General features: G+C 41.3%; 2 protein-coding genes across 3 annotated transcripts in view; both read left to right on the top strand.

The window, feature by feature from the left end:
- The first annotated feature begins 4,742 nt into the window (after positions 1 to 4,742).
- Positions 4,743 to 22,158, top strand: Rslcan18 (regulator of sex-limitation candidate 18). Its single transcript, NM_001256052.1, has 7 exons — positions 4,743 to 4,855; positions 6,506 to 6,583; positions 10,718 to 10,801; positions 11,152 to 11,203; positions 15,948 to 16,073; positions 16,636 to 16,728; positions 19,724 to 22,158. Exons 1-7 carry the CDS (start codon positions 4,790 to 4,792, stop codon positions 20,605 to 20,607), a joined length of 1,383 nt encoding a protein of 460 aa, NP_001242981.1. The 5' UTR covers positions 4,743 to 4,789; the 3' UTR covers positions 20,608 to 22,158.
- Zfp708 (zinc finger protein 708) overlaps positions 20,795 to 24,084 on the top strand; it is a 28,579-nt gene continuing 25,289 nt past the window's right edge. For both annotated transcript variants that reach the window (NM_001012449.2, NM_001012325.2), the window contains exon 1: positions 20,795 to 20,978. In NM_001012449.2, coding sequence (NP_001012451.2) covers positions 20,937 to 20,978 — 42 coding nt within the window. In that variant the 5' untranslated portion in view covers positions 20,795 to 20,936. The remainder of the gene's footprint in view (positions 20,979 to 24,084) is intronic.

Here is a 24,084-nt window from a genome sequence, read left to right as displayed (position 1 = left end):
AACATCATAATGATCATCCATCATGACCAAGTAGACTTCATCCCAGGGATGCAGGGATGGCTTAATATCAAAAAAGCATTTGACACAATCCAACACTCCTCCATGATAAAAGTCTTGGAAAGATCAGGAATTCAAGGCCCAGACCTAAACATAATAAAAGCAATATACAGCAAACCCATGCCAACATCAAACTAAATGGAGAGAAGCTGGAAGCAATCCTACTAAAATCAGGGAATAGACGAGGCTGCCCACTCTTTTCCTATCTACTCAATATAGTACTTGAAATCCTAGTCAGAGCAATTAGACAACAAAAGGAGATCAAAGGCATGCAAATTAGAAAGGAAGAAGTCAAAATATCACTACTTGAAGATGATATGATTGTATATATAAGTATATATAAAATTTTCTCTGAAAATTTCACCAGAGAACTTCTAAACCTGATAAACGACTTCAGTGAAGTAGCTGGGTACAAAATTAACTCAAACAAATCAGTGTCCTTTCTCTACACAACGGATAAACAGGCTGAGAAAGAAATTAGGGAAGCAACACCCTTCAAAATAGTCACAAATAATATAAAATACCTTGGTGTGACTCTAACTAAGGAAGTGAAAGATCCGTATGGTAAGAGCTTCAAGTTTCTGAAGAAAGAAATCAAAGAAGATCTCAGAAGATGGAAAGGTCTCCCATACTCATGGATTGGCAGGATTAACAAGATCAAAATGGCCATTTTGCCGAAAGCAATCTACAGATTAAATGGAATCCTCATCAAAATTCCAATTCAATTCTTCAACGAATTAGAAAGGGCAATTTGCAAATTCATCTGGAATAACAAAACACCTAGGATAGCAAAAACTATTCTCAACAATAAAAGAACCTCTAGTGGAATCACCATGCTTGACCTCAAGCTGTACTACAGAGCAATTGTGTTAAAAACTGCATGGTACTGGTACAGCGACAGACAGGCAGATTAATGGAATAGAATTGAGGACCCAGAAATGAACCCACACACCTATGGTTACTTGATCTTTGACAAGGGAGCTGAAAGCATCCAGTGGAAAAAAGACAGCATTTTCAACAAATGGTACTGGCACAACTGGCGGTTATCATGTAGTCGAATGCGAATTGATCCATTCTTATCTCCTTGTACAAAGCTCAAGTCTAAGTGGATCAAGGAATTCGAAATAAAACCAGAGACACTGAAACTTATAGAGGAGAAAGTGGGGAAAAGCCTCAAAGATATGGGCACAGGGGAAAAATTTCTGAACAGAACAGCAATGGCTTGTGCTGTAAGATTGAGAATTGACAAATGGGACCTTATAAAATTGCAAAGCTTCTGGAAGGCAAAAAACACTGTCAATAAGACAAAAAAGGCCACCAACAGATTTGGAAAGGATCTTTACCAATCCTAAATCAGATAGGGGACTAGTATCCTATATGTGTGTGTGTGTGTGTGTGTGTGTGTGTGTGTGTGTGTGTGTGTGTGTATTGGGTTATCAAATAACCCTATTAAAAAGTGGGATACAGAACTAAACAAAGAATTCTCAACTGAGGTATACCGAAAGGCTGAGACGCACCTGAAAAAATGTTCAACATCCTTAATCATCAGGGAAATGCAAATCAAAACAACCCTAAGATTCCACCTCACACCAGTCAGAATGGCTAAGATGAAAAATTCAGGTGACAGCAGATGCTGGCAAGGATGTAGAGAAAGAGGTACACTCCTTCACTGCTGGTGGGATTGCAAGCTGGTACAACCACTCTGGAAATCAGTCTGGTGGTTCCTCAGAAAATTGGACATAGTACTACCAGAAGATCCAGCAATACCTCTCCTGGGCATATACCCAGAAGATGTTCCAACTTGTAATAAGGACACATGCTCCACTATGTTCATAGCAGCCTTATTTATAATAGCCAGAAGCTGGAAAGAACCCAGATGTCCCTCAACAGAGGAATGGATACAGAAAATGTGGTACATTTACACAATGGAATACTACTCAGCAATTAAAATCAATGAATTTATGAAATTCTTAGTTAAATAGATGGATCTGGCGATATCATCCCGAGTGAGATAACCCAATCACAAAAGAACACAAATGATATGCACTCACTGATAAGCGGATATTAGCTCAGAAACTTAGACTACCCAAGATACAATTTACAAAACACATGAAACTCAAGAAGAAGGAAGACCAAAGTGTGGATATTTCATTCCTTCTTAGAATGGGGAACAAAATACCCATGGAAGGAGTTACAGAGAAAAAGTTCAGAGCTGAGACGAATGGAAGGACCATGCAGAGACTGCCCCACCTGGGGATCCATCCCATCAATAACCTCCAAACCCAGACATTATTGCATATGCCAGCAAGATTTTGCTGACAGGACCCTGATATAGCTATCTCTTGTGAGGCTATGCCTGTTGGGGCCGGCCAGCGGCTCACCTTTCCGGGTTCGAGCCTGGAAGGCATCTTGGAATCTGGAAGAAAAGAGGGAATCTAGGCGGCTCGAGAAAGATGGAGCTAAGTCAAGAGATTCTGATCAAAGCTCAATTTTACTATTCGGAAACACAGGGTTATAAAGAAGGGGGAGTATAAGGGAGGGGGAGGGGCCCATTCCCGCCAAATCATCTTCGGAGTCCAGCTGCAGGTGATCACGTGTGTACTCTGGAACAGCTAGGTGGCAGGTAGTAGCAGTGGGAGTGGCAGAATGATAGTGTGGCAGGCTCCACCCCGATGATCTCCTGGTGATAACAGTCAAGCCTGATCAGCCAGATTTTGGGCTGAGGAGGGTGGAGGTTACACATATGCCAGTGCCTGGGAAATACAGAAGTGGATGTACACAGTCATCTATTGAATGGAACACATGGTCCCTAATGAAGGAGCTAGAGAAAGTACCCAAGAAGCTAAAGGGGTCTGCAACCCTATAGGAAGAACAACAATATGAACTATCCAGTACCCCCCAGAGCTGTGTCTCTAGTTGCATATGTAGCAGAAGATGGCCAAGTCATCCATCAATGGGAGCAGAGGCCCTAGGTCTTGCGAAGATCATATTCCCCAGTACAGGGGAATGCCAGGGCCAGGAAGCAGGAGTGGGTGGGTTGGGGAGCAGGGCAGGACAGGGGGAGTGTATAGGGGACTTTCAGAATAGCATTTGAAATGTAAATGAAGAAAATATGTAATTAAAAAAAACCCAAAAAACAAAAACAAACCTTTTATGCTATGGGATTACCTAAAGTTATGGGCTAGCCTATACTGGCAACAATTTTATATAATTTTTTAAGGAATTTGGTATTGAACATAAAAATGGAATTCCTAATAATCCAGTGGGACAAGAATTGTTGAACATGCACATTGCATTCTGAAAAACTGGCTTTGAAAAACAAAAAAGGGGGGGGAATTAATACCCCCAAGGTCACCAAAAGCACATTGCTTTTGTCTTGTTTTATATTTTTTTGCAAACTACTTTTAAAGGTCAGTCTTCAGCAGATTGCCACTGGCATCCAGTCACTTCCAGCTCATATGCCATAATTAAATGGCTGGATCCCCTAACTAATGTGGGATGGATCAGACCCTGTTTTAATATGGGGGAGAGGTTCTGTTTGTGTGTGTGTGTGTGTGTGTGTGTGTGTGTGTGTGTGTGTGTGTGTGTGTGTTTTCCACAAAAAGAAGACAGAGAGCAATGGCTGCCTGAAAGATTGGTTTGTCAAATGGACACATATCCTGTGTCTTCTAGTAAGTATGATTCCAATCATGATGATGGCTAAAAATCTTTATCAGCCAGCAGAGTTAACTTGGAGCATAGACTCCACTATTCCCTAAGAAGTAACAGTTTTTCTGTTCATTCTCAAAGCCACCTCCCCCACACTGGAAGGCCAGAGCTTCTGTGTGATCATTGCTAATTTGCAACTGAATTGAGTGCTTGGGACATCCTCCTGGACAACTTTAGTTGTGTTATTTTTAACTTTTGACTTTGTACTTCAAGCAGGTCGTTTACCTCCATACAGTCTCACCTTCAGCAAAGCTCAGATGGCAGTTATTCATCGTTATGAAGAAATGCATTGAGTGCATATTGTGGCTTTGGTCTGAATGGGAGAAATGTGTGCTATGAGGGCCGGCAGTCAAGGATGGGCCAATGGTCTATGGCTCTTTTCAACCTAAGATAGAGGCATGTGCCAAGAGGCCATGTTTGTTTATAATAAACACTAAAAGGCTGTGTTTGTGCAAATAAACACAAACAAGCTGCACGTGACCTCCGGGATGGGTAAGACAGAGGTCAATAGATTCAGTCCTAAGACAGATGAGGCTGCCAGCCACCATAATTCCCAGATAGGGCCATGGAACATAGTGTATCTTATGCCCCAGTCCAGCTAACTTTTAATAAATAAAAAGAGAGGAACGGTGCCCTTCCCCCGAGCCTTGAGCAGACCCTGTGTTTTCCACACCTGGCTAGCCCACCTAGTGTGGAGTCTTCCAACCTAGGTAAAGTCTATTGTCCTGCCACTGTCTGCTGCTTCCTCTAAGATGGCTACCACCTACTAAGAGGCTGAACCTGTTTTCCTCATGAGATCCTGACACAGCAACAAGATCCTGGCATAGTGGGGGATGGGTGCCCCCCCCCCAAGCTGAGACTCATAAGCAAACACTGGGCCTTGATCAGAGATCTTTGTCATGGCTCGTTATTTCTTTCACCGTCCATCCCATACAACACAGCTTTCCTTTCAGGGACCTAGTTCATGTAACTGCTGGCGGCTACAGTAAACCACAGGGAGCTACATCAGGGAAGAACTGCAGAGATGGAAATGGGCAGGTGGAGGAAGTCTCAGATCAGAGGTCAGGAAGCTCAGCTTGGAAGAATTCAGGTAAAGTCAGAAGAAAGCACCCTGAGGTCATGACAGAAGCTAACAGAGAGTAATATGCAAACATGACAAACATTCCCTCAAATACAGAAAAGCCAGTTCAGAGGAGAATCACTCCCCACCAGAAATGCCAACAGTTTCCACTCACCAACATCTGATGCCATTAGCAACAGGATGCTACTGAAAAAAATTGTAAATTAGATTTCAAACACAGTCCATAGAACATGCCTGAGCCCATGTGTAAGTTTTGATAATTAGAAGATATCAGGTGCTCAGAAGGTAAGAGGAGCCAGAAGAAGTAATTACTACACTCAATAAACTATTTTTTAAAGAATATTTTCTAAACCCAGAGTCTCATGTAGCCTAGGCTCACCATGAATGGCTATGAAGCAGAGGATGATTTTGAACTCTGGGATTGCTGACTCATCCCCATAAAATGCAGAGATAACAGAGATGAGTCACAAACTAGGTCCTAAGTTCAATCATAGGGCTGTTTAATTCAAAATATACGCGAACATTTGGTGCTAATGCTATGTGAGCAGGCTGCTGTATGCACATTGTAAGGAAGCTGTTGCTATACAAGGCTGTGTTCTTTTCCTACTTCATATAATGTTATTGTTTTTTCTATAGGTTAGCAACGCTAACTAGATAGTGTCTATTATTTTAGATATGGTTGGAAACTCACTGAAAATCCCAGTAGATAGGACAGGGTGGTCTGAAGGCCATGCTTCCTGAGAGTGGACTTCAATGTCCTATGCCACTATCTGGCTCACAAACACGTGGTTTGACTGTTGTGGCAAAATGTATGGTGAGAATCCTGAATGAGCCACGGCATTCCAAATTTACAGGATTATTCTGTGACTATAACTATGTTAGTCTGGGGAGTCAGATCTGAGGTTGTGTACAGTAGGCACCATTTCCATGTAGCTGTCAGAAAAAGTGTCAACTTACTAATCAGGACCGACATCCCTTAAACTAATCACATTCACAAAACTGTCTTCATAAAATAGGATGTTTAGAAACTTCTGTCAGCTCAAACTAAGAGTCTTGGGCAGGTTATAAATACAGAAGACAAAAACCTCACATGCCCCAGATATCCTGAGAAATCTGACACCAGCCATATGTGAGAGTGAGTCAGCTAGTACCATCATGATTCCCCAGTAAAGCTTGAACAACCTCAGACACTAGCAGTCAGCAGACCCACCATACCCTCACAATCCTGTTTTTTCCAACCCTCTCCATTCCTTAGATACTGAGCTAGCCCTCCAGTCCTAGAAGCATAAGTAGACTCGGGCTGCAGGATTGTCCAAAGAGACTGGACACAGCACATGGCTTTGGCATGAGTCCCTCTTCCAGGTCAAACGTGCACCAGGGGCAGTGGTCCAGCCTAGGTCAGCACAGCACCTTCCTCTGTTTCCCAAACAAGCCCGAGTCAGCTCTCTACGCACCAGACTCAACACGGTGCACAGTCCCTCAAATCTGCAGAACGGCGCTGTTCCCTGCACCAACCACCATGTCAGAGTTCCAAGACCAGTTTTGAGCAGGACACTCGCCTAACTTTGGAGAGAAGCGAAGTTTGAAGGCAGAACGTGAAAGTTAAATATCCTCAACCCCCTCTGGTGATGTCTTAGTGCTCGGGACTTCATTTTCCAGGAGTCAGTGCGAAAGACTTCCAGGAACGCAGAGAAGAGGATTTCCACAGAGCTTGTGCTCCTGCTCAACTGTGAGCAGGTACACTTTGAGGGATATGGGCTTCAATTTAGTACATGTGCAACCACATGCCATTCAGGCTCTTTTAAAGTCCTGTGGACACAGCACCCGAATTTAGCCTGTGAGTGGAGCCTTTCTCAGTAATGTTTATCAGGTTTCCTAGTTATTTCTGCTAAGACGCCGTGATTTTAAAGCTCATATCAATTTATAGAATCTTGCAACCGAAGGGAAAATTCAGATTGATCCTCTTTACTTAAAAATAAGAAAGCAGGAAGCTATTGTACGACTGAGTACTATGTTTTTAAGATGCTTATTGAAGCCATCATTGGTTACTCTATCAGTACAGCATGTCAGGCTCTTTCTTAGGACAAGAATCAGAAAGCAAGGCTCACTAGCACGGACAATTTCTCGACACATTATATCTGATACAAAGTAGAAAACAGACAGGGGAGCTTAGGGTAAAACAGGTGGCTATAATGAAGGTGCATGTGGTGTTAAACACAGTAATACAAATGAACTTAACTAATCCTTGTTCTCCTGTTCTGAAACACTTTGTGAGCCATACATGAAGAAGGTGCCACAGCTAGAGAAAGGGTTCAGTCGAACACTGGAATCCATTCAGTGAAGGGTGGGTCAGGGGCACAGATGTTTAAAATCATTGAACAACGTGATAAGTGCAAGTCTCTGAGGTTTACTCCAAGAAATTTCAGAATCCATGTGTTGATCTTTCCATGTGTAAATTCCTTGACGACACTTCTCATCCATTAGTCTGTGTGGGAAATTTAATATTTGTGTTCACTCTAGGACACCATCCCATCTACCACAGCCCCCTCATCATGGCCTCTCACAAACTTGACCCGGGTATTTTCTAAACACATGCATACCTCCTCTTCAGCTTTCCTAAGATCAGGGGCAGAGCGCCTGGGATCACAGTGGTGTGTGTACTGATTCTTTTTGTTTGTTTGTTTGTTTGCTTGTTGGTTTGTTTTCTTTTAAAGACTTAAAGATTTATTTATTTATTTATTTATTTATTTATTTATTTATTTATTTATTTATTTATTATATGTAAGTACACTGTAGCTGTTTTCAGGCACACCAGAAGAGGGCATCTGATCTCATTACAGATGGTTGTGAGCTATCAAGTGGTTGCTGGGGTTTGACCTCATGACCGTCAGAAGAGCAGTCAGTGCTCTTAACCGCTGAGCCATTTCTCCAGCCCCCTGTATTGCATTTATAATCTTTCTACCCTTGTCTCTTGCTCCAGCCCTGCACACTCTGGTCCCGCTCACTGTAACCCCTTCCTTCAACCCCCAGCCCAGTAACTTATACCCTGCCTCTCTCTATTCTCCCCAGTAATTGTTCATAGCGATTTTTATTTAACTAATCATTTCAAACTGGGGGGTAAGGTTTGTACAACAAAGGCTGGTGTATGTGAGAATTTTCTCTTCTTGGGACAACCAGATGTTGGGGTATATAACTTAACATATGAATACAAACATCGCCAGACCAAACTCCAACATGTGTGTATGTTTGTGTCTGTTACCTGGAAACCTAATTGAAAGGGTACTGACTCATCTGAGAGTTGCTATTCCTTGATGCTAATTCAAGAGGAGGAGGAGCTACCATGTTGCAGGTACAAACTATATGTGCAGGATCTAAGAGGGAGTCCCATTAGGTAAAATAATAGTAACCCAGACATAGTTATGAAAAAGTCTACCAGAAGTTAAGTTCTCAGGCTGAATGTGTTTGTTTAGACCCTGCTGACAAATTTATCTATTACCTCTAATAAGATAGGTTGTATAATATCTTGTTCATTTAATTTCCCCTCATTGAAACATTCTCATTAGGTGTGATGTTTGGCAAGTTCACTTCAAAGTGTAAGTTTGAAGGCTAAAGTAGTTATGAGAATTTAGTCTTCTTGCCGAGAATCTGGGTTTGGTTTCCAACAAGCACATCATGGCTCTCAAGTACATGTAGCAGTAGTTCCAGAGGATCAGGTCCCTTAATCTAACATGCTCAGGCTAATGTACAAAAAAAGTACATGCATACATTCTACATACGTGTGTACACCGACATATACACATAAAATTGAAAGAAAATTATATAATTAAAATTTCCATTGGGCATGGTGATGCTCGCCTTTAATTCCAGCACTCAGGAGGTAGTGGGTGGTGGATCTCTGAGTTGGAGGCCATTCTGGTCTACTGATTTAGGTCTAGGACTGACAGGACTACACAGAGAAAACTTGTTTGGACTAAACCAAGAAAAGAACATTAAATAATAGGTTTTTACTTTAGAAAAGAAAGTGATATTTGAAGGTAATATTATTCCCTCACTTTAAAAATGTTCATACAAAATACATGAATAAATACCTGCTAAAAGTCATATTAAAAATATGTTCCTGAAAAATCCAGTAAAATCAACTGTTTGTGCAATTTTCAAGAGTCCCTATGGCCACCACATACTGAGCTAGTACCACTACCCCAGATACATTGTAGGAACCTTCATTAACACATCTCTCATCAGGAAACACATAGACATACTGGGAATGTAGTTTTGTACCTCTTCTGAAGACATACTTCGGATTGTTAACCTTGCAGGATTCTCTTGTCATTATTGCCTCCTTCTTTACCGCAGTGTAGTATTCATTTCCCGAGTACATTATAACGTAAATGTATTATATACCTGTCACCTGCTATGACTCAACTCATGATCAATCATTTCAAGGAAGTAGTAACAACAAAAACGCCATAGAGAGAAAATGTGAGTGGCTTATGGTGAGAGAAAATGAAATATGAACTTCCCAGTATGTCTGCTCAGAAATAGTTTCCTTGAGAATCAGTGTCTGTTGCAAGTACTAACATGTATAGAGTTTGTATATGATTTGACCTCAGCAGTGACAGATACAGGAGTGACAATCCTTATGAAAAGACAGGAGGGTACACACATCCATGCTGCAAAGTGGGTTTGTAGCTCATTTTGTGTTCCCGGGAACATATTTCTGAGACCACGGTATTCAGGGAATAATTTCTCTGTGTCCCTGCCACCACAAGACTGATTTTGGTTCTCCTGTGTGGGCTGTTTTCAGTGTCGCACACTAAAACCAAGGCCTCCTGACTTTATGGAACTTGTCACATCACCCAGCTTCCTCCAATTCCTTTTTGTTCTTTTCATTTCAATACAGGAGCAGCTGCCACCAGGTGGCTGCCGCCGAACCTGTCTTCAAAGCACATTCGAAAGACGTAGCGGTGACTTCCCATGTTAGTTTTTTGTAATTATCTCCAAGTAAAAATTGAGTCAAATGAACGTTTTCCTACAGTTAGCAGAGCTGAGTGAAACCACAGTAAAGTGACCAGAAATAACCAGTACACTTAATAAACATTAGCGTAAGGTTTCACATTCCAACATCACAGTTGTGAGCAGAAGACTTTAAAAGCAGCCTGATTTCCTTCCACTGTCTCCCTCTAGCGGCAGAACCTGTGTGTTTCCATCCTTTCACATAGGATTCAGCGACTCTTGGATCTCCATTACACAGACTTATGGGAAATGTAGTCTCCCTCGATGTGACGTAACAAGCAAGGGAAGCCAGAGCGCCTTTTGAGTTCTTTCTGCGCATGTTCCGCCCTTCATAGCGAGTCCTTTTCCACTTTGGACTCAAACAAGTTTCTAACTACCCTGCTGGAGTTGGATCTCTGAGGTGAAGGCTGGTTCAGGGTGCAGAGCAGCCCGCCAGGCCCGAGGGATTGTGCAGTGTGGACGGGTAGGTCCATCTTTAAAGGAGTTGTCACGGGGCATCTATGAAATAGGGAAAAGCTCACTTTGGAGGGGCTGTTCTAACCAAGGCTGGGCTGCTGAGTCAGGATTTAAGTCAGCGCTGCGGAGAGGACGGCGGCGATGGTGCTGGGAGCAGCCATCAGTCTACTGCTGCTTCAGACATGCTTCCCACATGGTGGAAAGAAAGGCAAGGCTGGGAGCTCTCTTTCCAGCTTGGCTGTGGAAGCATCCTGGTACTAGCTGACTCACTCTCTTCTGGCTGTAGCCAGGTTTCCCCGCTCGTCTAGAGAAAGTGGAGTTTCTGGTCACGACCGCACTGTATAGCAACGAAGTACTCGTGTTTATAAAGTTTGTAAAACATCTAGTGTTCTTGTTTATAAGGTTTATAAACTCTTACATTCTAGAAGAACGAGGAGAGGAAAAGGAATGGACAGGGACGATGAACCTACACTCGAGAAGGGCAAGGTTTGTCAGGACTTCTCTCACAAAATGTCTCTGAGGCACACAGACAGGAGGTGCGAGAGTTCTTGTGACTTCCACTCTATTCTGTTGTTCTAGGCTTGTGTCCAGAACCAGGTTCCACTGAAGGAGGGGGCAGTGAGATTCCATATTCCGATCAGGGGACTAGGTGATACGACGAAGCAATTCTTAGGAAATCACATTTTGCTCCCTGGCCAGAAAGGCGTTGCATTTCTTCCACCTAGAAAGTAAACTTTGTCACGCTTAAGCTTAAGTGTCCTGGAGTGTTTCCATGAATTTAGTCAAAACCCACCTAGTGAGACCATAGCGACAGACCTTCTGCCCTCCACCCACAGGCAGTCAGTCCACAGTGGCCTGAGAAGAGCAGACTCCTATCAGCATCAGTTGGTGAGCTGTGCTGTGGTGGTTCTGTGTGGGACAGCATTAGGTGATGATCCTTGCAGCTTCCATTGGGGACCTGCTCTAGTTCTCTCAGGGAAGTGTCTCTATCTTCACGATGCTCTTGCTGGTCTATGAGCTGAGCAGTTTTCCTGCTGACAGGTGGCCATCTCCTGGGTAAAGAACATGGAAGGGTGTGCTTCTCATCTCTCACGTGTGGAAAAGTCTAGGTTTTTTGTTTTTGTTTTTTGTTTTCCTTAAGACAATTCTGAGTTTTCTATTAAACAACTTCCTTGATACTTCTTGTGACTTGGGATTCATTAGCCTTCTCCATTGATGTTTCCCTCTGTGCTCTCTCTCCCTCTCTCTCTCTCTCTCTCTCTCTCTCTCTCTCTCTCTCTCATCTATATATGTGTGTGTGTGTGTGTGTGTGTGTGTGTGTGTGTGTTAATGAGTATTTTGCCTTCAGGTATATCTGTGAATCACTTGTATGTCTGGTGCCTATTAAAGACAGGCAAGGGGCGGGTCCCCTGGAACTGGAGTTGCAAATGCCTGTGAGCCCACAGATGGGTCCTCTGGAAGAACAGCCAGTGTGTTTAACCACTGAGCCATCTCCTCAGCCTCTCATCTGCTCTTCTGATGGGAGGTGTTTTTCAGGATACTAATTGTTTATATAGGCTTCTCACCGCTCTTCACTTGCGAGGATCTAGAACAAGTCCTTGTTCTGTGGCCTCCTCTCTTTTCCAAGTCTGTTAGGGATGAACTGCTTGGTAAGCTTACAGTCCTAGGCTTTGCTTGTGTATTTATGCTGTTCTTTTTCATCTGTCCATTGTAATGTGTCATCCCTCAGCTTCCCCAAGTGCTGTTTCTGCAGAGAGAACCTAGAGAGGCTCCTCCTATGTCAGGAGCCCCTGTTATCTTCACCCCATGTGAATTAATTTAGGGTTATCTAGGCCGGTATTTGTTGAAGTACAGGTTTTAATTTGTATGGTTCGCTTTTTCAAATAATGTAAGATTAAAGACCATATTTTCTAAAATCTTTGTTTTCCACATTTCTCTCTGTCTCGTTTTTATGAGGGAAGACTTTACATACTACATGTTAACCTTGAACTCCCAATATAGACAAGGCTTACCTCGAACACTTGGTACTATGTCTGCCTCATCCAAGACCTACATTGAAAGATGTGTGCCACAACCCTGAACTCTCTTTTCTCTCTACTCTGTGTTGTGTCACATGAATCTAATGACATTCCCTTCGGTACAGTTTACTGTGTTGATTGGCTGGCTGACCGACTGTGTGTCTGTGGATACACGTGGAACCACTTGCCATGCTGTTCCTGAGCAGGCCAGAAGAGCGGTTAGAGATTTGCTTCTTTCTTTCCACCATGTCGGACACGGATCATCAGTCTGGGCACAGAGTGACTGCCCTGGAGTACAGGTACTGGAGCTTGTGAAGTATTGTAGGATCATGTCTACTGGGCCTTGATCCACCGCTCAGTACTCTTTCCCTTGGCTGACTGAGGAAGGCAAATCAGAACTCATTGCATTGGTCATACCTGAAACGCCATAGGAGTTGGAAGCCTGTACCGCTCTTCACATCCAGAGGAAAACACCTGAATATCAGAGGCTGTCCTCCAAGTCGTACCTTGCTGCTTTACATGTAGACAGGGAGTGGACACACATGGCATCGTCTCTGCCTCCTGCCTGCTGGGAGTTGAACGAACCCAGACCTCACATATCTGAGTAAAAACTTCTCCCCTGAGCTGTGTTCCAAGCCCTTGCTGTTCTTTGAAGGACACGCCCTCAGTTTGTCATCTTCCTCTGTGCAGCACCTGAGCCGCAGTTTGTGGGTTCCTCACTAAAGTTTGTTCTGGCACATTCTGTCTTGGTCAATACTCACCATGCATTTCCATTGGGAACATTTGGATCTTTCTGAGGAATTTATTCCATTGGGTAGTGGCTCAGTCAGCCTTTAGTGTGTGAGCTAGGAATAGAACACTGGAATAAAATCCATTCAGTCTCACCTGATGGGAAGAATGTTTTGGGATGTACTGGGAGTGTGGAATGAGATTCAAACCAACTAAGTGTGGTTTGGCTTCATACATGGAACCTGCACTATTCATGGAATTCATATTTTATGGAAAACTTATTATAGTTGACAAGTGAATAAAAACAAATGAAAGAAAAAAGTTAAAGTAGAAATGAATAGCTGTCACATTAATTTTTCTCATGCATGTCACAGTGGTGTCCATAGAAAGAACCAAAGTACCATCTTCAGTCAAATGCGTGTTGTGTATAGTTACACATTTTTCCTGTTGTCAGAGTCACATATACATCATGGTTTTTCCTAATGCAAAGTCCCCATTTTAACTCTTGCTGCAACTGATTTAAATATAATTTTACCATGTTTCTATGTCTGACTTCATAATAATTTTCTTATTTCAGTTATAAAAGCAGATCTCAGCACTATTTTGATGCAAATATGTTAATGTTCTCTATACTCTTCCCCCCCCCACTCCCCAAGTAGAAGGTCATCTAAAATAAGATGAAGTCCAACTTGTAAAAATTCACTTGATTTTTTTTTTTTTACAATGTTATAAAAGAAAAATAAGAAGTGGTATACATTTTTGCATAAATGCTATTCAGGTACATACAAGGGTAGAGTTCTGCTTGCTTCCCCACTCAGTTACTGCTTTCTTCTTTTGTTTTTTGTTTTGTTTTGTTTGTTTTATTTTGTCTTGTTTTTGAGAGAAGGCTTCTCTATGAAGCCCCTGTCCTGGAACTCACTCTGTAGACCAGGATGGCCTAGAACTCACAGAGATCCACCTGCCTCTGCCTCCAAAGTGCTGGGATCAAAAGCGTGCTCCACTACTGTCTGCCTTTTTTTTTTTTTTTTTTTCTTTCTTTGGCATTTTTTTTTCTTCCCCAGAGCTGAGGACCAAACCCAGGGCCTTGTGCTTGCTACGCAAGCGCTCTACCACTGAGCTAAATCCCCAACCTCCCTTTTGGCATTCTTTGTCACACTTTGTGTCTGAGTGACTGTACCTTCCTTTCTTCTCTTCTTACAGTCTTGGCTCTGCTTATTCCTCTCTGTAGTCTAAAGCACTGCTGCCAGGGTTCTTTTCTGGACTGGTTTGATCAACATGAATTAGCCTGTTTGTATCCTGGAAAGTTCTTTCTCCTTCAACTGCATCAGATAATTTTTGCTGAGTATAGTAGTTTAAGTTGGAATCTCTAGTCTTTTAGAACTTAGGAATGAATTGTCTGAGGATCTTATGGATTTCAAAAAATTTCTGGAACTTAATGAACTTAAAGTCCTCTGATGGAAACTCATAGCTTTAAAAGTATATGTTTAAAAAAAGACACAAGGAACACAAATACTCAAGAATTACAAAGAAGGAGGAGAAGGAGGAGAAGAAGAAGCAGCAGCAAAAATTCAGTAGACAAAAATAAAAATGAGAGCATAAAAGGACAAAATAGAAACCACAAAATCTACAAAAACAATCAGTGAGACTCAGAGGTGGTTCTTAGGACAATTAAGAAGAGTTTTTGTTGGCTTAACTGACTTAAGGGAAGAAAAGAGGGATCTCAATTCAGACCAGGATAATCAGGGAACACTGCAGCAGACACTGGAGAAACACAAAGCCTTATAAGGGAATACTTTAGAAACCTGTCCCCTATTCCATTTCTAGATTCCTCCAGACCACCCATGTAAACCAAGAGGAGACCAGCAACCTGATCAGACCATACAAATGAGGAGAACATACACACAAAAACTAGTTCCTTTTCCTGAAAAAGAAAAAGGAAGAAAGAAAAAAGAAAGAGAGAGAGAAAGAGAGAGAGAGAGAAAGGAAGGAAGAAAGGAAGAAAGAGAAAGAAAGAAAGAAAAGAGAGAAAGGGAGAGAGAGAGAAAGAGGAAGGAAGATAGGAAGAAAGGAAGGAAACAGAGGCCCAGATAGATTTATGGAAGAATTCTACCAGGCTTATCTATAGCCATTTCTCTAAATTCTATACTTAATATTATTTTTTAAGTATAGAACAGTTTATCCAGGGCATGGAGAGGGGAGTTGAGAGGGTAGTAGAGACAGAAAGGCAGAGAGAGAGTGAGAGAGACAGAGAGAGTAGAGTAGAGAAGTAGAGGCTGGCCATGAGCAAGGGGAGGGAGAGGGGGGAAAGGGCGAGAGGACAGAACAGGAGCAAGAAGATAAGAGCAAGAGCAATTCTATACTTCTTAAATAAGGAATAAGTAGATAAATAGGAGCACTTCCAAACTCCTACAAATTCACTATTACTACTGAACTCTGCATACTAGGAAAGCTGGACTTGAGGACAGTGTCTCTATCAGAATCCGCATTTTAATTTCACTTCACATTCATTGTTCTGTGTACTGCATGTTGAGAAGTGACTTCTCACACACTATGACTTTAGTATAAAGTGGTGCATAATACAAGCATACAACCTGCATTCCCTTTTGGATTCGTTCATTTTACACTTTAGCATTCCTAACTGTGTAGTAACTACATGTACTTACAGGATCTTTTACTATTCTCTTAAAGATGGGTACTGTGTGAAATCATATGACTTAAAAATAAATTAGTAACATTTACCCACATCAGATGCATTTCTAACTCCTTTACTCTAAGGAAACTTTAGAATGATGTTCACAGCACATAATACCTATGAGTGATTGTATTACTATTTGTGGCTTTAAATGGTCTATTGTGTGATATTCATTCATTGATCTTTATTTCAGAAATGCTGTCATTCAGGGATGTGGCCATTGATTTCTCTGCAGGAGAGTTGGAATGCCTGGAGCCTGCTCAGTGGGATCTGTACAGGGATGTGATGCTGGAGAATTTCAGCCACCTTGTGTTCCTGGGTGAGGATCACTTCCATAAGGAATTCCTAGTTCATTGTCAACATGTAACTTCCTTTTATAGAAATCTAGGAGCTTTCACTTTCTAATAGTCCTGCTCCCCCTAGGTTTCTCTGGCTGTTGTGAACTTGTTATGTAGACCAGGCTAGCCTTGAACTCAGGATATGCCTGTCTTGGCCTCCCAAGTGCTGGAACTACCATGCTCAGCTTGCAGGCTGGCTCTTAAGGGAGAATTGGTGCAACGAAGACAAATTTCACTTTAACTTCTTGTGTTTTAATCTATTTCAGTGTGTGACTCCTGTCAGTGTCAGGCCAGAAATTAAATGGGACAGGCCATGGAACACAGATGGAAAAGAAAATGTTTTATTCTTTTCTGATTTTATAGTTTTCCTTGTTAATGACAGAAATGAAGATCTGTGACGAATAACGTCGAAGTACTCTAAAATGCCTATTGGGAACGACGTGGGGAGCTCAATCCTACAACCCTACCCCAGGTCTCGTTTTTTTCTTATCAGCACAGCACTAGGGTAGAAATATTAACTCACTCCTTTCTCCCTCTCCACAGGCTTTTCTTTCTCTAAGCCGTTATTGGTCAGATTTCTGGAGAAGAACCAGGAGCTTCGGAATGTGAAGAGGAAAGCAGCAACTGTGCCCCGAGGTGTGTAGGGCTGAGGGGTGAGAGTCAGAGTGGAAGGTCAGATCCAACAGAAAGCCAGGCTCTAACGTAGTATACATTGAGGTGTCGTTTTCGGGTGGAAAACATCCTGCGGCCGCTAACCATTTTAATGATGTGTTCTGTCAAAGAAGAGCATCTCTCAGCTGTTGGTGGTCCTTTAAGTCTCCAACCATTGTTCTTCCTGTCCATTTTTTGTGACTGCCAAAGTACTGAATTTTGGTGAGAGTCTACATTGCAATGGACACTATCTCCTACCGCTCTCAAACTTGGCAGACATTTTTAAAAACCTATGTAGGAAGCCTTTGTATCCAGTAACTCATATATACATTTCTTTTCAAAAAATTATTTAAATTATTTTTGAGATTATATCATTCCCCACTTCCTCCTTCTAAGCCTTCCCATATACTCCTTGCTTTCTTTCAACTCATGGCCTCCTTTTTAATTAATTGCTGTCACATGCATATACTTGTGTTCCTAAATAAACTGTTGCGTCTGTGCGGTGTTACTCGTGTGTATGATTTCAAGACTGAGTGTTTGGTATTGGATGACTGATTGGTATGCTGTACCCCCTCTCTCTCTTTCCTGGTTGCCTGTAGTTCTTTGTGTAGGGCTGAGGCTTTCCTCTGTCTTCACTGGCATAAGTCTGGTTGTCCTTGCTTTGCTCTCGTGTAGGTAGTCAAGTTGGTAAGACTGTGAGTGTAGCTTCTGATATTATGGGAGACACTGTCCCACAGTAAACTCCCTGACCCTCTGGTGCTTAAAATCTTTCAGCCCCTCTTCCACAATGTTCCTCGAGCCTTAGGTGCAGATATTTATTTATTTATTTAATGTATTCACTTGGACTGGGCTCCCCAAGTCTACATTTTGATCATTTGTGGTTTTCTGAAATGGTTTGCTTTTTTTTTTTTTTTTTTGCAAAGAAAAGTTTCCTTGATGAGTGTAGGGACAATACTTTCCTCTGAGCATAAGGACAAACATTTAGAAGATAGTGGTGGAGACTGTGCTGGTTTAGAAAAGTGATGGTTGTAGGCTCTTCTCCAAGATCCATGGTTTTGCTAGCCCACTCCAGGTGATTGGCTAAGTTCCCAGTAGCAGGCATTTCTTTCTTGTTGAGTGAGTCCTAAAGAGCTTACCGTGTTATGCTTGTCAATTCTGTACCCTGACGGTTGTGCCACCCTGGTCATTGTTGTGGTTCATAGGCATCATGACTGGGTAGGACTTTGGGTGGCTTCCCTTCTTGGTAAGCTTTCGTGCCGCCTCCTGTTACCATGAAAACTATTCCTCAGGGAGGAGGCATTTCTGATCATTTCCAGTTCAGGGGCCTCTGGGTCCCGTGTCTTAAGCCTGTGGTGTCTTCAGCGGTAATAACTCACCTTCCACTTCAGAGGAACAACCAAAGTCCTTAGCAATAGTCTGGAATGTTCTGGGAGTCTTTAGAACCACCTTGACTAATTGCGCAAAAGAAGGCTTTTCATGCCTGGTGTTCAAAGTTTTTGTTAAGTGGTCTTTGGCTCTCAGTGGGAGCCTTGGGAGCCTCCATGGGAAAACATCATTTAAGTTTTATATGTATATTCATACCCATTTCCATGTACTGTACATATATTTTTAGGTAGATAGTTAATAGTATGACTCCTTATAACTTTTTCTTTGGACAACCTTCCTGTTATTTTATTTCTTCTCCTTTTCTAGTTCTCTTTCCCTCTCTGACTAAGAATCCTCATTTTCTCTGTCATATCTTTATATCTTGGTTAATTAAATGATCTTTTCAGAGTGCTATCTGAATTCTTGTATTCATCTTCATGTTTTCCCTCACATAGTGTCAGTGACTTAAGACACATGCCTTTGTAGGTAGATAGTCTTGGGTAACAGCCGTACAAGCCTAGAAGAATCTTCCTACATTGGTTAAGAATTTTGTGAGTTTTAGATTCTTTGCTCCTCATTGGCAGTTCCATTTTCTCGCTTATAATTTTGCTACTTATTCTATCTGAAATCATCTTGTTAGATGTACTGTGTGTATTTTTAAATGGAATACCTACAGTTAAAACATTTTAAGACTAACATTTTTAACATCTATGAAAAATCTATATTAACATATGTGTTTCTGTGACCAGCAGTTTTGTATATTTCCACTTACATGTGTGAACATGGGCCTCAAGCTGCCATGTTTTCCACTTACATGTATGAATACGGACCTTATATGTTCATGATTTTTATATTTTCTCTTTTCTTTGGTTACTCTGAGGTTATTTATCCTGTTAATAAATAGTTCTTAGAAATTAGGCTACTTTTAATTAATTGTTTAATTAATCTAGTTAACTGACAGGTGTATCCAGTTATCAAAATTTGTCATTTATAGCAGAACTTGAAATTTTTCTCCTAATAATATTTTTCTGGTATATTGTCTTGTCATTAGAATATAACATAAAGCCTGCTATCTTAAATTGACAAAGCATATTATTTGCTGATTTGCGGACAGTCCTCTGGTTATACACTTATGCTTTCTATCTTCCACAACTAAAACTGCATACTTAGGATAACACATCATCTTTCCTATATCCATCCCATTTCACACAATCATCACTGACTTTCTGTTTACCTAGGTGGCCTGCTTTGTCATTTTCAAGTGTATGGACTCATACAGTTTCTATGTTTGTTTATCATAACTCCACTCTGTGATCATAATTCTTGAGAAGTTTCTATTCCTATCCATGTTACAACCTTCATAGCTATTTAAATATGAATTATGTTCTACTTTTTCTATACTCTGTTTTGTCGTTGTTTTATTTCAATTGAAGTTTAAATGATTTTCATCTGCTTTATTTTCTAAACATAATAACAGTGACTATAGATGTTGTGATGTATTGTTGTTTTTTATTTATCCATGAAAATGAATTAAAGTCTCTGTATTAAAGATACACATTATAAATATGACAAATGTCCCTAAGCTTTTCTTCTTATCTCAACTTCTACTCACCAGGAAAAAAACCCTATAAATGTAAAGAATGTGGCAAAGCCTTTGCTAAGAGCTCGGTCCTTACTCAACACCTGAGAATTCACACGGGAGAGAAACCCTACACGTGTGACATATGCGACAAGGCCTTTTCTCTGCCCTCCATACTTCATAACCACCAGAAAATTCACACTGGAGAAAAGCCTTACAAATGTGAAGTATGTGGCAAGGCCTTTCTTATGCCCTCCACACTTACTAACCACCAGAAAATTCACACTGGGGAGAAGCCTTACAAATGTGAAGTATGTGGCAAGGCCTTTCTTATGCCCTCCACACTTACTAACCACCAGAAAATTCACACTGGGGAGAAGCCCTACGAGTGTGAAGTATGTGGCAAAAAGTTTTCCAGTCCTGCAGACTTTACAAAACACCAAAGAGTTCATACCGGAGAGAAACCATACAAGTGCGAAGAGTGTAAAAAACCCTTCAGCAATCTTTCAGCCCTCAGTAGACACAAAGTAGTTCACACTGGAGAGAAACGCTACACCTGTGAGAAATGTGGCAAAGCCTACAGCAGGAGTTATCACCTCAGTCGACACAAGAAAGCTCATAGTGGACAGAAATCCTACAAGTGCAAAGAATGTGGCAAAATGTTTTACTATTCTTCAGACCTTAAAAGACACCAGAGAATTCATTCTGAGGAGAGGCCCTATGAATGTGAAGAATGTGGCAAAGCCTTTCCTAGTCCTTCAGACGTTACTCAGCATGCGAGAACCCATAAGAGAATGAAGCAGTACACCTGTGATGAGTGTGGAGAGTGCTTTACTATTCAGACAACATTTTCCAACCTCCGTAAAATTCGTCTTGAGGGAAAACCGTCTGAATGTGAGAGATGTCGAAAGGACTTTTAAAGGTTCTTCATAACTTACAACACATAAAAGTCTTCAGACAGCTTGCCTGCACGTGGGGAGGACGTGGCAGATGCTTTATGTATCAATCAGCTCTTGCTCAACCACAAACAATTCACACCTGAGAGAACCCCTACACACGTGCAGAAAAAGACCAGGGCATATCAATCCCTCATGTCTCTATAAGCATCGGGGAATCCATTCTGATGAAGGAGCCTTCAGAAACAATCAGCGTGACAAGACCTTTACCCGTTCTTCACACCTCAAGCATCCCAGAGACTTCATAGCTGCAGAGACACTCTCCATGTACAAACGCTGTGCCTAAGCCTTGAATGATAATTGAAGTCTTCATCAACGCCAAAGAAATGACCAAGGTGAGAACCCCTGCAGGTGCAGATGTCCTTGTTAGCTGTAGACATCCACATCACGCAGCCCAGCATTTCCTGAGGGACTCTCAACTAGGTATTTGACTCAGTCAGATTAGCCTGTAGGCATATTTTTCTGGAGCATTTTCTTGATTGCTAAGTGATGTGCATTAGTCTGTTCAAGGGTAGGGAGTGCCATTCAATGGCAAGTGTCCTTGGGTTATACAGAAATCTGGGTGAAGGAGAATATTCAAGTATGGAGCAAACAGGCATATTTCCTCTATGACTGTAGGCCATATCTACTTCCCAACTTTCCTAGTTAATGCGTTTTTCATCTTGTGGTGACCCTCAACCATAAAGTTATTTTCAATGCTACTGCAAAACTGTAATTTTGATGTTGTTATGAATCGTAAGTGTCTTGTATACAGATGATCTTAGGTGACCACTGTGAAAGGTCATTTGACTGCCAAAGGGGTGACAACCTATAAGTTGAGAAAAGCTGCTCCATGGTTTCTGCTTCAGTTCCTGCTCTGGCTCCCATGGCTGATGGAACTTTTAAGCTTTAAGCTGAAACAAGCCTGTCTTCCTCTAAGTTGTTTGGGGTCATGACATTTACCATGGGAAGAGAAAGCAAAGTGTGAAGGGTTTACAGACTCTATACACGAGATAGTGTCACACAGCCTTTAGATTTGTTCAACCTTCACTGGACACCAGAGCACTCACAATGAAAACAAACCCTATGAATGTGAAGAATATGACAAGGATTTTTCTAAAATTGTGCTTGATTAAACACCACATACCTCATATTAGAAAGGAACTCTGTGTCAGCAAAGATATTGGAAAATCTGCAGCATTTTAATCTATATGTAAGAGAAACCCTGCTGTCTTCATTCTTCACACATCACACATTTCTTATATATACACACATAACACACACACACACACACACACACACACAACATACCTCCTCTGAAAAGGCCATACCTCTAGTCTTTCTTAAGTAGTGCACCAACTGAGAACCAAAGATTCATGAGTCTCTGAGGTCTGTTCTTGTTTAGACCACCACAGTGGTTGAGAGTAACCATCCACCCTGAGCCAGGCTAAACTTTCTCCTTCAGGTTGCTCTTGCATTTTATTACATGAACTGCAGAAGTTACTAATAAAATCAATAAATGGTATTTGATACATACATACACATCAGTGTTTTCTGTCCACTTCCTGTTATTTCTCTTCTCCCCCTCATTACCCCACTCTTACTAAACTGTTTCCATGCAACACACACACAGTCATGCACATGAAGTCATAGTATAGTATCAATGTATCTTGTATGTAGTTTTAAAAGTTGCTACCTCCTTTGCCCGGGACTGCAGCTCCACTACCAGCTCCTCCTGGCTCCCTTTTGATCCACAGGCTTAGTTCTGGGACCTGCTGTTGCCAGCCCTAACCAGATTCTTATCCTGCCCGCCTTTGCTCCCGCTCCCACCCGAGACCCTTGAATCCTCAGATAAAAAACACTCACACACAGCTTGGTGCTTTTTAACTTGCCTACTATATACGATTGCTAGGCACAGATAGCTCCTGTCTTGGAAAAGTGTGCCCTATTTATTATCACCGTCTCTCCTTCTACTCTAAACTTACTGGCAGACATCCCTAGCCCCTGCCCATAGCAGAGGCCACAGGCCCGAGCTGCCCTGCAGCCTTCCATGATTGTTGTCATGTCCCTTTCCCTCCACAGCATGGCAGAAAAGCCTCTCTCCTTCCTTCCATCTCCCTTTTCCTCCTGGGACCCATAAGTCCCACCTGTACCCTCCACACAGCAATTGGCCCCCAGCCTTCTTTATTGACACATCAAGAGCCAACTGGGGGGATGATGTTAGCAACAGAACCTCCCCTTGCATTATCTTTTGTTTGTTGTTTGTTTGTTTTCTTTGTTTTTGTTTTTTGGTTTTTTCGAGACATGGTTTCTCTGTAATAGCCTGGAACTCACTTTGTAGACCAGGCTGGCCTAGAACTCAGAAATCTGCCCGCCTCTGCCTCCCAAGTGCTGGGATTAAAGGTGTGTGCCACCATGGCCCGGCTTTTGTTTTGTTTTTGTTTTTGTTTTTGTTTTTTACTATCTAATATACTTTTTCTGCAAAAAAAAATGCAGAAAAAAGAAAAATGTGCAATGTGTGGTTTGAATGTGTGTGTGTTTGTACAATTAATTACTTTGATGCCTTTTGCATTTCAATGTTAATATCTTTCAAACTAGTTTGAATTTATTTTTTGTGTGGGATAAGTGAAATTAAATAATTTTAATCTTCCTTTTGGAAGAATTTGGATATCTAACTTTTCCAGCAGTATTTGTTCAAAGGGTTCTCTATTGTGGCACATATTTTTGGAAATTGTGTCAAATATTTTGTGTCCTTTAACTTAGTGTTCTCTCTCTGGGGGCATTTTACATTGCACTAGTTACAGTTTTGTTTTATATGATTACCATGCACTCCTTATCACTATATGCAGTATAGTTTGAGGTTGTTAAGTAATGGACATTTGATGGTTCTTTCTGCATAAATTGCTTTGCTTATATGTGGCAGGTTTTTTTTTTTCTTTCCTATATGGGTTATGTGGGTTTTGTTGTTGTTGTTGTTCTTTGTTATTGGAAATTTGCTATGGAGTTCATTGAATGTATTGATTGCTTTTATTACTCTAGGTGTTTTTACAAAATGAGCTCTGCAAAACCCAGAACAGGTCTTTATGTCTTATAATGTCTTCCTGTAAGTGATGCTTTTTGATATTTCCAAATTATGCTTATAGAAGTCCTTGACTTCTTTGGTTAGGGTTATTCCTGGATGTCTCCTTTAAAAAACTTTTAAAAACTAGGTTCTATTTTTCCTAATTACTCTCTCTGCAAGTATCTTGTTAGTATATACAGAAGTTAATGATATTTTATGTTGACTTTGTGAACAGCAATTTTACTGATAGTGTTTATCTTTGTCTTAATTAGGGATTCTATTGAAGTAGAAAACATTGTCACAAAAAGCAAATTGGGAAGGAAAGGGCTTTTTTTTTTTTTTTTTTTTAATATATTTCCAAATAATGATCCATCACTGTTTGAAGTCAGGGTAGGGAATCA

The sequence above is a fragment of the Mus musculus genome, chromosome 13 (genome assembly GCF_000001635.26).
Source record: "Mus musculus strain C57BL/6J chromosome 13, GRCm38.p6 C57BL/6J".
NCBI lineage: Eukaryota > Metazoa > Chordata > Mammalia > Rodentia > Muridae > Mus > Mus musculus.
The sequence above is the reverse complement of the archived record's forward strand: the minus strand, read 5'-3'. Positions and strand labels throughout refer to the sequence as shown.